We start from the raw sequence: 20,301 nt of genomic DNA on the forward strand, positions 1-20,301 counted from the left end.
TTGTTTGATAGATATCTAGTCACTTTCATCTTGATGGAGAAATAGTATCCTAAGCAACTGCGTGAAATGCGCATTGCGCATGTGTGACCGATAAATAATTGTTACTTTTTATATAGGCCTAAATATGTCATGTTACCAAGAAGTAATTAAAAAATAAATATATAAAAGTAAAATAAATTAGAGAGAAATGTTAACATTTAAGGATATGGAAATAAAATGCAATATTTTGTAGCATTTCATATTTTGTGTGATATGCAGTGATTTTTGTTTTGTTTTTCCTGAACCTTTTTTAAAAATGTTTTATTAAATTCTTGAAGAAGAAAAAAACAAAAAACATTTACAACAATTATCGTCATTGTCATAACATAATACAACAATACTCGGAGTCGATATGCAGTGATATTATGGTCATTGTTTGACAGGTATGTCGTCACAGTCCACGTCATGTGAGGAGAAGCGCGCGCGCGCGCGTGTCTGAGGAGAAGCCGCTGGTCGAGAGCGAGCCTGACTCGAGCGCGTGCGTGAGGAAGAGGAGGGTGAAGAAGAGAGTCCAGCCTGATTTTTATCACTCCGTGCAACTCACGCCCACACGCAAACCAGTAGGTATATGCTGACTCATAAGACATTTATTTACTCACAGCATGTGTACCCTGTCCCTGACCTGTAAATAAAAGAGAGAGTGACATTACCCAACATAACATTATTAAGAACATTAAAAAGTATATTTTCTAATAGGTCTAGTGTTACTTTTCATTAAAAAAGTAATAATTTAACTGTTTGATTGTACCCTCTCCAAAAGTGAGTCAACATGAACTCAAAATTGACCTTATTTATTTTCTTAAAGGGGTCATGACGTGTTTGTGCCATTAAAACATCCTGCAAGTTTCTTCTAGAAGGCAAAATTCTTATAGATTTCTTCTTTAATCTATTTACCTAGCATTAGTAGGGTTTAGTAAATTGAGTTGTCTAAGAAAATGATTAATAAGACATATGGGCTAAATAGCAGTTGACCTTATGTTTACTTTCTTCACTGACACTGATGAAAATGAAAAGACTTTAAGTCAAAGAAGGGGAAGAGACAGGGCAAGATAAGGAGACGGAGAGAAAAAGAAATAGTGATGAGATGAGATGAGATGAGATGAGGAGAGAACAGAAACTGAGAAATAATACTGGCCACTCACATGGTTTTAAAGCTATTTTTAACCATTTTTGGCCTTCAAACGTCTTCAAATGCACAGATGTAGATCAGAGAAATCAAAACTTTTACGTTTTTTAACTTTACTCTATGAAAAAATCCATGTTATGAACCCTTTAATACACAACCCTGCTTTTATCATGCATGATTCATCTGTGATAAAAAAAAGAGAAAAAAAGATAAAGGGGTTGGAATGACGAGATGGCAGGATTTTCACTTTTGGTTGAACTTACCCTTTAAGTCGTTAACTCAGTTTGTGTTTCTCAGTCAGTGATTAATAAATGGTGTGTTCAACTCTTGCTGGAAAGATCACATTTATGAGCTGAACGCACATGAACGCACACCACAAAGTGGTAAATACGAGTGGGAAGCTCGGGATTTTCTTTAAAGGGGTGGTATAATGCCATATTCACAAGATGTAAAATGAGTCTCTGATGTCCCCAGAGTGTGTGTGTGTGAAGTTTTGGCTCAAAATACCCCACAGATAGTTTTATATACAGTAGCATGTTAAAATTGTCACTTTTTGAGGGTGAGCAAAAACGCACAGTTTTATGTGTGTTCCTTTAAATGCAAATGAGCCGCTGCTCCCGGTACAGGGGGCGGAGCTTCAACAGCTTGTGTCCTTTCACCTCACACACACATGCACTGAAAATTTCAAAAACTTTTAGCCTTTTATGTTCAAACCGGATTCAGACAATGATGAAGAGACTCAAGAAGAAGTGACAACATGTAGAAGCAACAGGACATTTCTGAATGGTTAGTTGATGAATTTATGTAACTTATGTGTAATTATCTTCTAGTCATTGATTAGCATATTCTGTCTTGATAATCTATAAATGGTGTTCAGGGGGTGGGGTTTATGTAAATTTGAGGGTTTGTGATGTCACTAACCCTGAAGGAATGTCCTGTAGTCTCAACCAGCCGTTTGTTGTAGTCCTTAAAAAGCAATTTCTTTAAAAGCAAATATCTCCCTTTGCTTTGAACTTTGAGTGTTTGCAGATGTTGTTTATGCTCAAACAGCAACATTACACACTAACTAAAGTTAGAAAAGTGAAATCATAATCAACCACCCCTTTAAGTCCAGAATTTATGATTGGGGCGTGTCAGTGAGAAACATGGCAAAATACCACAATAATTATAGATATTTAGCAATGACATTGTCAGGCTTTTTTTATTTGCATGAAATAAACTAATCACCTGCACAAAATGTGATAGCATTGTCCTATAACAACATAATACGCAACAATAAAGTTTATCGTGGCTTCATAAATGAATTAAAAAGATAAAAAAGCAAAGCACACCTGATGTACATTCTGTGTTCTTCATTTTCTAGAAGTAGAGTTTACAAACCTTACTGTATTTTAGTGTAGTTAATTAAGAGAAAGTGCCATCTTGCTCCGACGAAAGTGACTTGCGCCTGTCATCGTAAACACACACTTCACACACCTCGTAAACACACACGTCCCAGGAGCACTCGAGCGCACCGAAGCAACACTACAGTTTCACAGTTGCAGTGATTTCCATTTAAAACCTGCACACTTGAAAGTGAATCTTAACTTCAGCCTTATTAATGTTGTGGAGATTCTTCTAAATATAACCAAGATTTCTTCTTTTAAACTTTTTCTGCTTTGAACATTCACATTATCTCGCGACCCCCTCCGTTTATGTGTTTTCAGTCTTATTTTTGACATCAGTAATGAACTACAATGTCTGTACTTTTGCTTGCATGATCTTTCAGTACTGACACATAATGTTCAGGATATACCAGATTTAAAAAATAAAAAAACCTCTGTAATTGCATATATGTAGAAATGAAAGGAACAGAAATTGAATTGAATGAAACACGGCAGAAATGTGTGCTGTCAGCTTGAGACCTGCAAGACTCGTATGAAAGGCAGGAAGGCGATCAAAGGCTCTTTGTAAGTGATATTTATACTTGGAAAAACAGGATGTAGATGCGAGTGATTTTGCATACGAGAATTCAGGCTTGTCAGGCTTTCTCGAAATAGGCCCTTCCTTTTAAACAGCTTTACATAATGTATAATTGCTATTGAACGGTGCACATCTCATCTCTGTTCAGTAACGGCATGCAGTGGAGAGAGGCATCGAGCATTACTAAACATATTCTCCGAAACAGTTACACTGTAAAGCGGCTTATACTGATCTGTGTTATACCGTACAACATAAGTGACAAAGTAAAGATCCGCACACCGGAGAGCTCCCATTTAGAAAATGTATTAAAGTGTAACGTTTCGGTCCTTTCGCGGCCCTTCCTCCTGTCTGAGGCCCGAAACGTTACACTTTAATACATTTTCTAAATGGGAGCTCTCCGGTGTGCGGATCTTTACTTTGTCACTTACATTATATATGAGATCCAGCACCCGTACTTGACTGGGATGTGCGTGATTAAACTGCTTCTTATACCGTACAACATAGCCTGATCTTTGTCTTTGGAGGCTCAGTCAGTAGTAGGACATCTGAATGCTCAATATTACAAAAAGTGTTGCGCAACAGTATGTGACAGTATATACTGCATAACTGTATGCTTTTTATGTATGTGTACAGACATCATACAGTACAAAGTCAGAAACCACTTTGCAAATCTGGGATTTTTTTTCCCTTCATTTTATCCTGGAAATATACAGAACGTTTTAGGAGTTTGAAAGTAGTTAAATATGCAGTAAAATGTCTAGCTTTCTTTTTGTACATTAGATCAGATTTTCTTGCTTCAAGCTTCATTTGCATGATACACATTTGAGGATGTTAAAGTGCCCATGTTATGCTATTTTAAAGGTTCCTGCTTGTTTTTGGAGTCTCCTACAACAAGTTAAATGCATGCAAGGTCAAAAAACACTTTAATTTTCTCATAACATACATTGCAGCATCAGCTCATTTCTCAAAGTGTCTGAAAACGGTTCATTCGAAGATTCAGTCCCTCTTTCTGAGAGCCTGCTCAGCTCTGCTCTGATTGGTTGGATGGCTCAGTCTGTTGTGATTGGTCGACCGCTTATAGTGCGTGTCGGAAATGAAAAGCCCGTTATCATATCTGAATTTCAGTTCCGGATCTTCCTCAGCGCTTGATACACGGGCTGGAATGGATCGCAGTTGATCCGTGATCCGTACGGACCAGCCGCCCCAGGGTTCGGCGCGCATGCGATTCACGTGTTAACTGCTAAATTTAACCATCACAGAGTTAAAGTTTATAATTTGTGCGTGTTTTGTCTTGGCAATTTTTTGTCTTGCCAATCTTATTTTATTACTGACTGTTCACTTGTTTTAAAGTAATAAATGAAAAGCAAAGTGACCCCCCCCCCCCCCATATACACAGTAATACGAATAGTAACGATGGGTCGATTTTTGCGTATCAATCCCAGCGCGAGTCCTCATCCTTTGGAAGTGCAGCAAAGTGGTTTCGCTGTGGAAACAGCGTCTTCTCGACATGAACAACACGACCTAAACTCTTCCAGTCTCAGATACACTACAGTGTTGAGGGCGGAGCAAAGGAGACGTTATCTGCGGGCAGCCAATGAAGAACATAGGCTGGCATTATGCAAATTATGCCCAACAACACAAACCGAAATACTTAAAAAGGCTCAGAAGAGACAGGCTTATTTCCTGAGAATACTTCGGTAAAATCAACTGGAACGGAAACTTCTGGTGTCCTTCTACCGTGGAGAGAGTGTGCTGACTGTGTGCTGACGTACTGCGGTTCGGTGTGGACCCTCCAGAGGGTCATCAGTACAGCCCAGAAGATCATCGACTCTCGGCCCTCACTGGAGCGATTATTTAAGATCCATGAGATCGATCCCACCCTGGACATCTTCTGTTTGTCCCGTTGCCCTCTGGTAGGCGTTTAAGGTCTATTACATCACGGTCTAGTTAAAGGGTTAGTTCACCCAAAAATGAACATTCTGTCAGTAATTACTCTCCCTCATGTTGTTCCAACCCCGTAAGACTTTCGTTCATCTTCACGCATCACACACACATGACTAGCGTCGGCCAATAGTGAGCCTCCGTTCTGACGTACAACCCAGAAGCGCTGCGCTGTTACACTCGTGAACTCACTCAGAGGAACACAGAAGAAAATGAAGAGTTGAAGAAAGTCGTTATTTATAAAAAGTATTCTCGTTGCTTGATAAACTGAAGGTTGAGCCTCTGTAGTCACTTGGACTATTTTAACGATGTCTTTACTAACTTTCCGGGGCGGCAGGTTTCAATAACAGAGAAGCCTATGGAGGAGTGAGACAGCTCTCAGATTTAATCAGAAATATCTTCATTTATGTTCAGAAGATGAACGAAAGTCTTAAGGGGTTGAACGACATGAGGGAGAGGAATTACTGACAAGAGTTTTCATTTTTGGGAGAACTAACCCTTTAAGTAGCTTTTACCCCAGAGCTGTAAGAGAACTTAACAACACACCTTGAATAGTCATGATTCAATTGCTCTAATCATAATTACAGTTAGGGTCACTTTGTGCCAACAATGTGCAATATCTTTAATGAAACTGTCAAGCCTCTGTATTGTAATGTGTTACATTTATGGTGTCTTAATGTTGTGTTGTCATGTGTGGATGCACCGTACTGTTTGCTAATTTATTTCATTGTATAATACATGCAGTGACAATAAAAGGAATGGAATTGAATTGAAATTAGTGACATTGTTACGCAGGGATGAAGTGAGACTGAGTTACTGACGACTCGTTTCAGCTGTTCAGAATCACCTCTTTCTTTTATGAAACAGCAACTTTATTTGTCGTGCACTTTGATCTTTAAAACTTTGCAGAGCTTTTACTTGCTTTTACAAAGGTAGTATTCAAAAAAGCATAATAGGGGCACTTTAAATCATTTTTAAAATTAACTGCAGTTTGTTTGTGGTTTGTTCTATATAGTAGAGTACATACTTACTATATAACAGAAATGTAAGTTTGATTCAGTGTGTTATGCACCACATGCATGCTGAGAAACCTCAAGCACAGTATTTATTACATATTTAGTTTCTTTCAAATGTAGTGAAAGTAGTCTGACTTTATGATATTTGTATGTGTAAATCTGTGAGTTTGGAAGCAACAAGGACTTACTGGACCACAATCTTTAATGTTGCTATATTCTTTTAATCTGGTGATAGACACAAACCAAATGTGTATATACATTATATACTGTGTTTTTATTTTTATTTTTTATTAAATCCAGAACATTTTATATGTGTGGACACTTGCTGAAACAGTTTATAGAAATTATTGCCATGCATATTACTGAAGTATTTCAATGCTTCTTCAGTGAAAAACCAAGCATTTCTTTTAAACTTGGGAACATGTCCATATCAAATTGTTTTAAATATTTTACCGTTTGTATGTGTTTGTTTCTCCAAACCCCACTGGAGCACATGCTGTCGGCCCACAGAAGCTCTCTGACAGCGTGCCTCGCACCTGTTCACTCACATTCACACTTCACATGGTTTCCATTCTTAAAGCTGAAGATTGAGGGGACCAGGGAGAGTTGTCGGACCTTTTACTTCTGTGAATACTTACACATGTTGTGTTTTCATGTTTTATGGGGAATTTCCATAGACATAATGGCTTTCGTACTGTACAGACTGTATATTCTCTCCCCTTACACTAACCCTAACCCTTACCCTTAAACCTAATCATCACACAAAGCTTTCTGCATTTTTACATTTTCAATAAACATCACTAAGTCTGATTTATAAGCTGTTGTCCTCATGGGAACAAAGAATGTCCCCACGAGGACAAGGATTTTAGATATCGCCATATTTGTGGACACACACACACACACACACACACACACACACACACACACACACACACACACACACACACACACACACACACACACACACACACACACACACACACACACACACACACACACACACACACACACACACACACACACACACACACACACACACACACACACATTTTGCAATATTACCAGTGCTACGTTTTACAAGAAAATGCTATTTCAAAGTTCAAGTTTATTTCAATGTGTTACTTGCCGTTTCTTTTTAATTATTTTAACATAATTTTTTTGTTTTAAACTATTTTTACTATTATAAATTATTTTTTTGTGAAAATTATTTCTACACCAATTTTTCCCAATATAGGTCATTTGATGCCTTTTAACAAAATTTAAACACTTACGAAGAACATGATTTCACAAAGATCAAAAATGGAGAAGGTTACATGCAAAAAGATTAGCTTTAGCTGAGAAACAGAGAAAGTTGTGACAATATATTGAAGATTGCAGCAAAACGAAATTTATTAATGGGATATTTCACTGAATAATGGAACTTGACAGCCGCGCTCACTGTAAATTGTTGTTTTAGCCCATAATAGAGCAGACTCAAATTCTTCACAATTTCTCCTTTTGTGTTCCATGGGGGAAATGTAAACAATGTAAATTATGTAGTAAATAATGACAGATTTTTTATTTATTTTTTTATAGTCTATTTGTTGAAAGACAACTAAATAAAGTTATAAATTTTTGATCAACACCAACATTACTTTTTGTTCATTTTGAATGGTGCACCGGTGAGAGCAGCATCAGTGCGCGCGCGTCCCGTGATGGCGCTGTAACACCAGACTCGCTTCTGTCCGTGTGTGTCAGATGGTGACGCGGTGCGCGCGCGTGTGTGTGTGCTGCTCTCCCTCAGCGCAGTCTGCTCTCTCTCTCTCTCCGTGTATCTGTGTATCTGTCTCGGGGGTATTTCGCACTGTTTCACGCTTTGGATCAACCCGGGCGACGCGAGACGGAGGACCGTCACAAGGGTGTGGTTCAACCCAAAATGACATCGCCGTATGTAACTGGCAAGTGGAAGTAGGATTTCTGCCCATCATTTAGAGATGTACACAGCGGTGAGTGTTGTTGTCCTGCTGGGGGAGCCACATGCGATTCATCCTGCGCTGGGGTTTTGTTTTATTGTCGATCTGTGATGATTTGAGTCTTTACGCGAAGAGATGCATTCCGATGTGTCCTGTAATCTCCGTGTATTGTGATCGCAGTGATGGTGAGATTACGCGCACAGCGTTGGTTTGCTTTCCTCATCACGCGATTTATTGCTGGTCTATTGTCTCTCCACACAGAGCTCCGGGTCTGGGAACGCGTCCCTGCGCTGCTCCATGTCTTCCTCGGCGGATTTCTCAGATGATGAAGAGTACAGTGTGAAGTCTGGCTCGGTGTCACCGGCACCGGGAGACACGTTACCGTGGAATTTACCGAGACACGAGCGGTCGAAGCGGAAGATCCAGGGAGGATCCGTGCTGGACCCCGCGGAGAGAGCTGTGCTCAGGATCGCGGGTAGGAAACAAAACATCCCATACACATCCATTCAAAATCACGAGGCCTGTTGTCATTTTACTGTTTGATCAATGAGATGCAAGAGCTGGATAAATGATTACAAACGATGCCAAATTCACACTTTGTTTGGGTTTTTAGAAATGATTAAGTAAAGGCACTGGAACTTTAGCTGGGTATGGGTGGTCATATATGCTTTACCTGTAAAATCTACAGGTCTTCATCATCATCATCATAAGAAAATATAATACGTGTAATGTTTCTTCTGATGGACTCTGAAACTGAAACCAAAATATCCCCCACTCTTACTGTCTGTCTGCTCCCATAAACACCCGTTCAAAATGAGGAGGCCTGCTGTGTCATTTACTGTTTGATCAATGATCTACACATGCAAGATCTGGATAAATAATAGCACACGATGACACATTCACTTTGTCTGGGTTTTAAGGTTAAGTATTAAAAAGGCACTGGAACTTTAGCTGGTTATGGGTGGTGGTCGGGATCAAATCCACAGGTCATCATCATCATCATCATCATCATAAGAAAATACAATACGTGGAACGTGATGCACTCTGAAAGTGTTTTGGTAGCTGGAAGCCAGTGTTGTTTTTAAAAGCTCAAGGCTGAAAGATGAATCAGCAATCTGTAATGTGTGTGTTCTCCAGCTCTGGAATGAGAGGACATGCTCTCCTATAGGCTTCTGTAGCAAACGCTTCAACACGGGACTGGAGTCATGGCAATGTGCTGCTAAAAAGACACTTTCCAAAAGAGGTTTTTCGCAGTGTTTATGAGCCATTTTGGGGAACGCAAAGAACATTTCAGAGAAAAGATCTTAAAAAGACCAGAAGAACATTTTAATAATAAAGAACCTTTTGTGGAATTGAAAGATTTCATAAAGATTCTTCATGGAACCATCGATGCCAATACAGAACCTTTATTTTTAACATTGATGACATAATTATAATGTCTATCTATCTATCTATCTATCTATCTATCTATCTATCTATCTATCTATCTATCTATCTATCTATCTATCTGTCTGTCTGTCTGTCTGTCTGTCTGTCTATCTATCTATCTATCTATCTATCTATCTATCTATCTATCTATCTATCTATCTATCTATCTATCTATCTATCTATCTGTCTGTCTGTCTGTCTGTCTGTCTGTCTGTCTGTCTATCTATATATCTGTCTCTCTGTCTATCTATCTATCTATCTATCTATCTATCTATCTATCTATCTATCTATCTATCTATCTATCTATCTGTCTATCTGTCTGTCTGTCTGTCTGTCTATCTATCTATCTATCTATCTATCTATCTGTCTGTCTATCTGTCTGTCTGTCTGTCTGTCTGTCTGTCTGTCTGTCTATCTATCTATATATCTATCTATCTATCTATCTATCTATCTATCTATATATCTATCTATCTATCTATCTATATATCTATCTATCTATCTATCTATCTATCTATCTATCTATCTATCTATCTATATATCTATCTATCTATCTATCTATCTATCTGTCTGTCTGTCTGTCTGTCTGTCTGTCTGTCTGTCTGTCTGTCTGTCTATCTATATATCTGTCTGTCTATCTATCTATCTATCTATCTATCTATCTATCTATCTATCTATCTATCTATCTATCTATCTATCTATCTGTCTGTCTGTCTGTCTATCTATCTATCTATCTGTCTGTCTGTCTGTCTGTCTGTCTATCTATCTATCTATCTATCTATCTATCTATCTATCTATCTATCTGTCTCTATCTATCTATCTATCTATCTATCTATCTATCTATCTATCTATCTATCTATCTATCTATCTATCTATCTATCTATCTGTCTGTCTGTCTGTCTATCTATCTATCTATCTATCTATCTGTCTGTCTGTCTGTGTCTGTCTGTCTGTCTGTCTGTCTATCTATCTATCTATCTATCTATCTATCTATCTGTCTGTCTATCTATCTATATATCTGTCTGTCTATCTATCTATCTATCTATCTATCTATCTATCTATCTATCTATCTATCTGTCTCTATCTATCTATCTATCTATCTATCTATCTATCTATCTATCTATCTATCTATCTATCTATCTGTCTGTCTGTTTGTCTATCTATCTATCTATCTATCTATCTATCTATCTATCTATCTATCTATCTATCTATCTATCTATCTATCTATCTGTCTGTCTGTCTGTCTGTCTGTCTGTCTGTCTGTCTGTCTGTCTGTCTATCTATCTATCTATCTGTCTGTCTGTCTGTCTGTCTCTGTCTGTCTGTCTGTCTGTCTGTCTGTCTGTCTATCTATCTATAACCTATATATACAAACAGTCTGCAGTTCATCATTTGGTTTTTCTATAATAAATATTTTTTCTTTTAATAGGTTTATAGAACAATAATAACATAGACACATATAAAATAACATGCATTGTGAGATTAGAAACAAAGCTGCATGGTCTGAAGTGTTATGAAAGTTCAGATTGCTTCTGCTTGAAGAGGTCTTGTAAATGACAGTAGTTGAGAGTCGCATCATGTTCCCAGTGTAAAAGCGAGAACAGGAATCATGAATCTTCTGGTTCTAGGACCTTGGAGAGCACGTGCACGCGCACAGACACATGGCAGCCAGTGAACACGAGCGCGCGCGTCTAAAATAGAGGATGACTGTGCATGAGCATGATGACACATTATCCCGTGCATGTAGTCGCATATTTGATATATATATATAGCATTCCGGATGAATGCTGAACATACGTGCACAGTGTCAAAAAGAGTAGAATTTGCAAAACGAGCATGCAAAATCTCACATAATCATAAAGATTTTTGTTATTGCTGGGAGTGATGATACAGTGAACGACAGTGACTGCACAGCTCGTCCTCTCACCGGACGCACGCGGAGATTTACGGCTGAAGCGGAGAGGGAGTAAGCCGCGCTCATTGGCCGGGTTGTGGATGTGGGCGGGCGGCAGGGGCGTCGCCGGTCCCCGCGCTCATCGCTCGCTCGCTCGGTCACTCGGGCAGGGCTTCAGTTCGGTAAATGACCAGTCTCGACCGCTCCGGGAATGGCCCGTTACGGACCGGCTCCGTACATGCTCGCCGACGAGTTGGAGTATCTCCAGGCGTACGAGGATGTGCTTGAGAAGTATAAAGGTAAAGAATCAATTCAGTTTTGAATCAAATGGGTGGAATTTTGCCTGATGACCCTGTCGTTCCCGAGTGGCAGCGCGAGAGTTAACGGTGGCAGAACATCAGCGTTATACATGTTACATGGACTGATACAATGGGTCATTGTTTACAAAGCATGTTGAATTGCACTTATAAAAAAATAATAATAAAAAAAAAAAAATTCCAAATGCAGTGCTTGCATTTTATTCCATTGTATTTATTTTCAGGGCTTACCTTTGTATGGTCTGAAATTCAACATTTCACACACATTTTCATTATCAAAAATTAAATAATCCTACACTTCCAAAATATTGACTCTGTTTAAAAACATAACAATATTCGACAGTCATTTTTCGGTCCATTTTATTTCACTTTATGAATTTGCTTCCAAAAAATACAGTGGTTCAAATTCAATTTCAACATTGAAATACAATTTTCAATAAGTGCAATTCAACATGCTTTTTTTGTTTCAAATACATTTGTCTTTTTTTTTTCTTTAATAAGTGCACATGCAGAAACTGTATACAAATGATAAACCTGATACAATATAACACAAGACATTTCTGCCTGTCTATCTGTCTATTACAAATATTGAAGAAATATCGCTCTGTTTATGTGTTCAGATGGATTGTATCAGATTTTTGAGTAACAATACAATAAGGTTAACGTTAGTCAAACCACTACTAACTAACAATGAGCAATACATTCGTTACACTATTTATTAATCTTTGTTAATGTGAGCTGTTCATCAGCTCAGGTTCATTAAGCAAAATGAACAGATTTTGATTTTAATAATGTATAAGTAAATGTTGAAATTAAGATTAATAAATGCATCAGAAGTATTGGTCATTGTTACTTAATGTTAACAAATGGAACATTAATAATTGCTCCTGATTTTTGTAATTTGAGCCCATTGTGGGCTTGTGATTATTGATGGGTGTGTTGTGTTGTCTCTGAATGCTTCTCCCCCTCATGCATTTACAATGACATGTGGATCATTAGTCCTGGCTCAGGGATGGGTTTTATTTCTCAGCATCATCCAGTCAAGCTCTGTCTCTAACATTGAGTGTTCAGGTGAAGCGGATCTGTGTTGTTTCTGTAGCTCAAGCCGAGCAGAAGAGAGTCTATCAGCTGTTGAGTATCATAAGCTCACAGTCAGCTGTGGTGTGTGTGTGTGTGTGTGTGTGTGAGGCTGCTGCAGTCATATGATTAAGGGTCATTGATTCTGTGATTTTTGCTTTCTGCAGGCAATAAGCTTGACAAATAAGTTTTTATCTATGTTATTTATTATCTTTATCTTTAGTTTTTCTGTACATATTTAAGCTGTTTTTGTTGGTTGACACGAACAGTGTTGAAAACACCCAAACATTCCTGATTTTCTGGAATCTGCCTCATATAGGCGATGTTGTTAAAGTCCCTGTTGTTTTGTCTGTCAGGAGTGTTTGACTAGAGGTCAGAGGTTATCAGAGCTAGTTTATTGGTCACCGTTAACAAACCTGGCTGCCAACTAGTGCTGCGTAAGCAGAGGCAGAACATATTGAGCTCGAACTAATTATTTCTATAGCTTTTGATGCTGTTCAGAATAGCATGTATTTGCAAGTGTGATAACAATAATGAACGTAATGCAATATTTACCTACTTGCAGCTTTAGTAAAATGTTTGAACTCTTCTCTTTGGAAACTTTTTGGACTTGTGATGGAGATAAATCGCTGAATAGGGTTTTTTAATTGATTGCAGTTTGAACTGATTCATAGAAATGAATCGTAATAACATTTCAAGTTTAAAACCTCTTAATTCTCTCATTGCGAGACACAAAACAAATGATTTATTGTGTGAATATTCAATAAATGGCACTGCGCTGGTGTATCATGTGCTTTAGTTTATGCTATAGCTGTGTTTTCTGAAAGGAATCTTTTATAAACAAATCTTTTTGCTTTAAGGAAGATTAACAAGGAATCTACATGAAGTCTCAACACATAATAGCTTCGCTTGTTCACTGTAACGCTTTCTTGGGGATGTCAAAATGACAAACCAGTCGCAAGAAACGATAAACTTGAGATAAAGAAAAGCACATTTAATTTGAATTAAACATTGCTACTTTATTCTTTGTTAAGGCATTAATGACACATACTATTTTCCTCATGTTGAATCCAGTTTTAGCTCTTCCAGTAACAATGACTTTTAAACCATGTGAGCGAGGCTTCAGACACTGGAAACTGTGATGCTCTGAATATCCTTCCTCGATTCATCACCAGAACATTCCATATTTAAAAAAAAGTGAAGTGACTTCATTACAGCTTCATTTTTTTATTGAAGTACAAATGCATAAAATGTGATATATCATTCAGCAACGTTATATTTTCCCCTTCACTCGGCTCGTCAGGAGTCCATTAATGCACTTCTCTAGAGAGTGGGAAACATTGACAATGATAAAATTGATGTTTGGTGGAAACATTCCTGGAAGTGACGTCGTAGAGTTATACAGTAACACTGATGGAGCTGTTCTCAGAACAAAAGATGTTCACATGCACTGTCTGGCCTTTTCTCTCTCGCGCTAAACGTCTCTTTAGCCCTACTGTGAAAATCCATGCTGAATGTATAATGTGCAGCGCTAGGCCTAAGTGTGTGGGAAGGGGTCAGTGTTGGCGAAGCTGCATTGATCGTCAAGCATAATGTAAAGTAGTCTACAGTTTAAACTACAGTCAATGTACGCTTCATATGTGGGGAGAGGGCAACAACATCTATCAATATAATATATATAAATATTTATTTAAGTTCAGTAATTTCACTTAAATGGCAATTAATAGGTAATTTTCATTGCCATTTAAGTGAAATTACTGAACTTAAATATACAAGCTTCATAAAAATGATCATTCTAGAAGAAAATTTCAGATGGCACTTAGAGGCTTTTGCATCTGAACTCTTCATATATATATATATATATATATATATATATATATATAATATATATTTCAATAGCAGAAATAAAACAATCATTAAAAAACAGTTTAGTTATCAGAAAAAAAAAATCAGCACTGATATTTGGCAAAAATGATAATAATCATTTGATTTTCTTAAGGAACAAAATCTCTCACAACTAATGCTGTAAACTACACAGGAAATAGGTTATTATTGACAACAAAGACCAAACTATTATATTCAACTGCTATTTATTTTCAGATATAAAAAAAAAAACTGAAATTTTGTATACAAATTAGTTGCACATAATTTATTCAAACATGCATGTATCATTAACATTAAATAAGCTCCTCTCTGGTGTTTTTACTGATAACTAATGAACTGTGAACACTGGATAACTTTCCTGAGGTAAATGCAATGTTAAGTGACATTGTTCACAAGCTGTTTTATTGACGTCTTTCTGCGTTTGAAACACTGATTGAGAGATTACATGAGACATGATTCATTTCAGCAAGTTGTACGGTATATTTCAACATACCTTCTGATGTTCATGCTTGTTTTTCATGCTATAACTTGTATTAAAGTGGAAGAAAAGACTCGCGCTGCCGCTTGAACTGAGGCGCTACAGCGATCTCTCATGTCACATTTAAGAGCGTCAAAACACCATTTATTGTTTGAATTTCATGATAAAATGGACAGAATTTGAAAGCTGAGACTTTGTTTCTTAAAGGGGTCATATAATGCCATTTTTATACAAGTTATTATGATTCTTAAGGGTCTACATGAAAAGTTTGTAATACACTTTAATAAAAAATGATCATTACTATAGTAAGAAAACACAAATTTTACCTGGTCAAAAACAGCTCTGTTTTCAGCACGCCATTTAGGTGCATGTGTCTTTAAATGATAATGAGCTTTGCTCACCCCGGCCCTCTGTTCTGTGCGTACACCGTTTGTAATAACACAATAACCATAACGCGTTGTTCATTATAAACTTGGGATTATGAATTATATTGAGAACGTCGTACATAGAAAACATGCCGTAATGTACCCTGAGTGTAAACAGCCACATTCATCGTGAAGCGTGCAGCAAGCGATTTGCAAAGATTAATATAAATATTAATATAAAGGTTAATAAAACGTTACACTCACTTCTTCTTCTGGAGGTGCAGCAGGAACACGAATAGTTGGTACCGATCCTTTTTTCAGGAGCAGCTTCTTAGCAAAACCAGCTTTATACTGACCCTCGTTTGTAAAGCAGTCTGGTGTGTGAAATGATTCGCGCAAACATGAAAGCATTGACGTTGATCGTGGGGAATATTCTCACACAAAACTCAGCCACTGCGTCTTCAGCGGTTCGGATATAGGAACATCAAAATGACTGCTGTGCTGTGTTATTACACCCAAAGAACAGAACACCACAATCGCTTAGACACCATTCTGCTCCAGCGTATCAACAATGGCGGACTATGATGACAGCTCGCTCAGGGCGGGTCTGTGTTGAAACGCTGCTGTCAATTAACAATCGTGGGAGGGGCGTCCGACCGTGTGACGTCACACGGTCAGACGGCTCGATTTGAGACAGGGGAAAACATAAGGAGATAAAAAAAAATACATTGCATGGATTTTTATCATTTTATGATGGTTGTGTACAGGCACTGCCAACACACATTTCAGTACAATCAACTTGTAAAAGTGCATGTACCATTATATGACCCCTTTAAGAGAAGTAACAAGCACAAAGCTCTTTGCGATTATTGGATGAATAATTGGTAATTGAACTACAGGTGATTCAACTACTACAGGCCTGCTTTCATGTAGCTATTTTTGAACTGTTAATGCGTCATTGTCGCGTTAACTTGCCCTAAATTCAGCACAAGAGAGATTTTCTTCACACACAGCATGAGTTGCAGTCTGACAGTCCACTTTTGATTGACAGGATATAATCGGCCCTGATCATCAGTCGTCCGATCGCCGATAGTGAAAATAATTGCTTTTATTGGCCGATACATCGGTGCATCTCTACTTATTCTCATAATGCATGTTATGTTTTCATTGTTGCAGTAATGCTTCATTTATTGTATTTGTTATATAAAATGCAGAATTTAATCACTTATCAGACACTTAAACATATAACTTATGTAATGGTTGACTTGTAGGTTAGTGTCCTGTTACTTTATGGAATTGAGTTGGTTTTTGGTTTCGAGATAAGTAGCACTGAACACATGTACCTGGATAATTGGGTATTAAAGGTTTTTCTTGGAGTGGTGTTCTTGTAAACCAGAGGCGTTTCGTCCAAGATGAGATTAAATCGGTTCCTTTCAAAACCTCTTAATCTTGTACTTTTGATCCGGACCCAAATGCGCACGTTTAAATAGGCCTGTGAATTTGAGACTTGAACATGGATCCTTCTTCAGGCTCATGCACCATTGCCATGCACTAACAGGTCACGGTCATAAATTGCATAAGCCTTTGTCTTTTTAAACATTGTGTGCCTAAGAAAGCTCAAGATGTACTCAGGAGTGGGTGCGTCTCGCAGTTTCTTTTGAGCCTGACTCCTTTCCACTACGATAAGAAGCTCTTTTGTGAAATTCTAAAGATACTGTACAGTGTACACAGAACCAACACGTTTTACATCCGCAAGTCTTTTGTGATTTATGTGACTGAGTTCTCATGTGTGTGAAGATCAGAGAAGAAAAGCAACCAGGGGATTTGAAATATTAGCCCTTTCTGGTGATTACATGTTTTGTCTGGGTAAATCACAGTACTATGATGATTAGAGGATTGCAGAAAACCTGGAATTCCAGAGAACTCATTTGCATAAAAGAGCCAGTAGTATTTGTACTTATTAGCTGTAGTATCCCGTCACACTGTAGTAAAATACAGGGCCACGATATATTTAGTTCATACGCACAGACACGTTGCATTTAACCAGGTCAGATGGATTTAATTCATGTGCCATCAAATATATTGCTACTTTCATGCACAACTTTCTCAGGTTTCTAGACTTGCTTTAGGGACGTTTTGTGGTGGTCAAGGGTGTCATGTTAGCACACCTGCAGCAATTACGTGTTAAATGCCTAAAAAAAAAGTAATTCACTGCAACATTACCCCTATAAAGCCTGTAGGCACGATATTGAAGAACAATGTGATATGCGATAACTTATTAAATAATGCGATATTCAATATGTGATATGATAGGTAATGCTTAATGATAAATTTAAAATTAAATATGTTTCACATTCTTTTTGTGACAAGAAAACATCCCTACAGCTTCTGAAAGTGAACATCAGTGTCATAACAGTGTTCAAAAACCTGAAAAAGACAACAAGGCACGTCTAAATCCAGTGTTGCATGACGTCCCGTCTATGAAGGTGTCTTCATCTGGTTGATTTTTGAAGGCAGCTTAGATCTATTCCTGGCTGCCATGTTTGATATCCCATAGTCTTTGTTGTTGGAAGAATAAAATGTATTTTTTTCTTTCTTATTTCATTTTGGAATCTGATATTTATGGTCAGGAATCGGATACTTGTTATAAAATTCAAATTTATACTTATCGATTCCTGTGTGCGCATTTAATGTGATTTTGACCCATTCAAGTGCAAGTAGAGGCGAAAGAGAACTGAATTCGGCAGTCGCGTGCGGTTTTCTGACGCGCACACACATCTGACGCGCACACACATCTGAAGCGCACACACTTGCACATATCTTTCATGTAGTGCACAAATACTGAATTGAGTTCTCTTTCGGGTCTTTTTGCGCTTGAATGAACAAAACACACAAAAATCGTGTAGTGTATTCCAGCATTTCCAGCTGCTGATTTTTGTTCGTGGTATTCAGTTGCAACAGAATGTTTTGCAAAAAGACACAGAATAAATATGTGTGATATATAAATGTTTGACTTTATTTTTTTACTTTATTGGAATCAAAACTGTGAATCGATAAGAATCGGAATCGATTCCAATAATACCCAACCCTAATTGTAGTCAGTAAAAGGGGTGGTATAATGCCCTTTTCACAAGATGTAAAATAAGTCTCTGATGTCCCCAGAGTGTGTGTGTGAAGTTTTAGCTCAAAATACCCCACAGATATTTTTATACAGCATGTTAAAATTGTCACTTTTTGAGGGTGAGCAAAAACGCACTGTTTTGTGTGTGTTCCTTTGAATGCAAATGAGCTGCTGCTCCCGGCACAGGGGGCGGAGCTTCAAGAGCTTGTGTCGTTTTACCTCACACACACATGCACTGAAAATTTCAAAACTTTTAGCCTTTTATGTTCAAACTGGAGTCAGACAATGATGGAGAGGCTCAAGAAGAAGTGACAACATGTAGAAGCAACAGGACATTTCTGAATGGTTAGTTGGTGAATTTATGTAGCTGATGTGGAGTTATCTTCTAGTCATTCATTAGCATGTTCTGTCTTGATAATCTATAAATGGTGTTCAGGGGGTGGGGTTTATGTAAATATTAAGGTTGGTGATGTCACTAACCCGGGAGGAATGTGGTGTAGTCTCTACCAGCCGTTTGTTGTAGTCCTTAAAAAGCAATTTCTTTAAAAGCAAATATCTCCCTTTGCTCTGAACTTTGAGCGTTATAACTTTGCAGATGTTGTTTATGCTCAAACAGCAACATTACACACTAACTAAAGTTAGACAAGTGAAATCATAATCAACCACCCCTTTAAATAGTTGCTTGGTTATCTTTAATTCCCACCTAAATAGTTTTTGCATCATTAGACGTGATGTTATTGTGCCTTGGAAGCCGGTCTGAAACTAGTTTTGTTAGGAGACTTACAGTGAATGATGCATGTTAAGGTTTCTTGTGCTATTCGCTTGGACTTGCTATCCTTGGTACGAGGTCAGCATCTTTTGATGTCCTAAGCAAATCAGACGAGCAGTTTTCCATTTCTGGACTTCTGGACGTGTGCAGTGATCCGCTGACTGTCAAAAGCGACTGATTTGAAACGCTCGACATATTCAGAAATGTTGTGCGTCACACATTTCTCATGTAAAGCACACTGGAAACTCTACTTGCTATCGATTCCAGTGGAATTTTATGTTAGCATGTTGCTAAATTAACAGCATAATGCTCCGATAAGCATTAAAATATACTGCACTTGCAAATATTGGGTAAAAAAAATTATAATCAAAGTTATATGGAAGCTTGTATCCATCATGTGACTTTATCTCACAATGAGAAATTGAAGAGATAAAAATGATAAAGATTTTTATCAAAATAAACAAGATCAGATTGCGTGTGGTTTGTGCTGTTCGCACTTTTATGGGAAAAAAAAGTCGCAAATAAGCAAAATGTAGGATTTGGGGCCACTTTTGCCTGCAGTCTGAACATGGCCTAAGACTGACAGAAAAGTGTAAATATTGTGGCTCTGTGCTTTTCTGAAAACATTGCCAGCATATATCAACTCAACCAATGACATTGGGTGGATGTTTCAGAAAGCAAGAAAGTGGCATAAAAATGACATACTTCAGCTTTAAGTGTCTGGTAGTGCTCTTCACAGCACATCCAAAACAAAGTGCAGCGTTTTAAAGGGGTCATGACTCGAGAAATTAAATTTGCTTGCTCTTTTGACATATTAGAGGTCTTTGTGCCATTAAAACATCCTGCAAGTTACAGAGCATAAGACATCCTCCTCATTATAAACAAAGCATTTATTTAATCCAAGAAAGCTACAGAACAGAGAAGCGACTGGATCC

General features: G+C 37.8%; 1 protein-coding gene across 1 annotated transcript in view; it reads left to right on the forward strand.

Annotated features, from left to right (window-relative positions):
• The window catches only part of dst (dystonin), a 197,152-nt gene that overhangs the window by 757 nt on the left and 176,094 nt on the right, over nucleotides 1-20,301 (forward strand). Inside the window, 2 exon segments of the mRNA XM_084391266.1 lie at nucleotides 423-599; nucleotides 8,298-8,511. Coding sequence (XP_084247392.1) covers nucleotides 423-599; nucleotides 8,298-8,511 — 391 coding nt within the window.

Source organism: Rutilus rutilus (assembly GCF_951802725.1).
Source record: "Rutilus rutilus genome assembly, chromosome: 20".
Lineage (NCBI taxonomy): Eukaryota > Metazoa > Chordata > Actinopteri > Cypriniformes > Leuciscidae > Rutilus > Rutilus rutilus.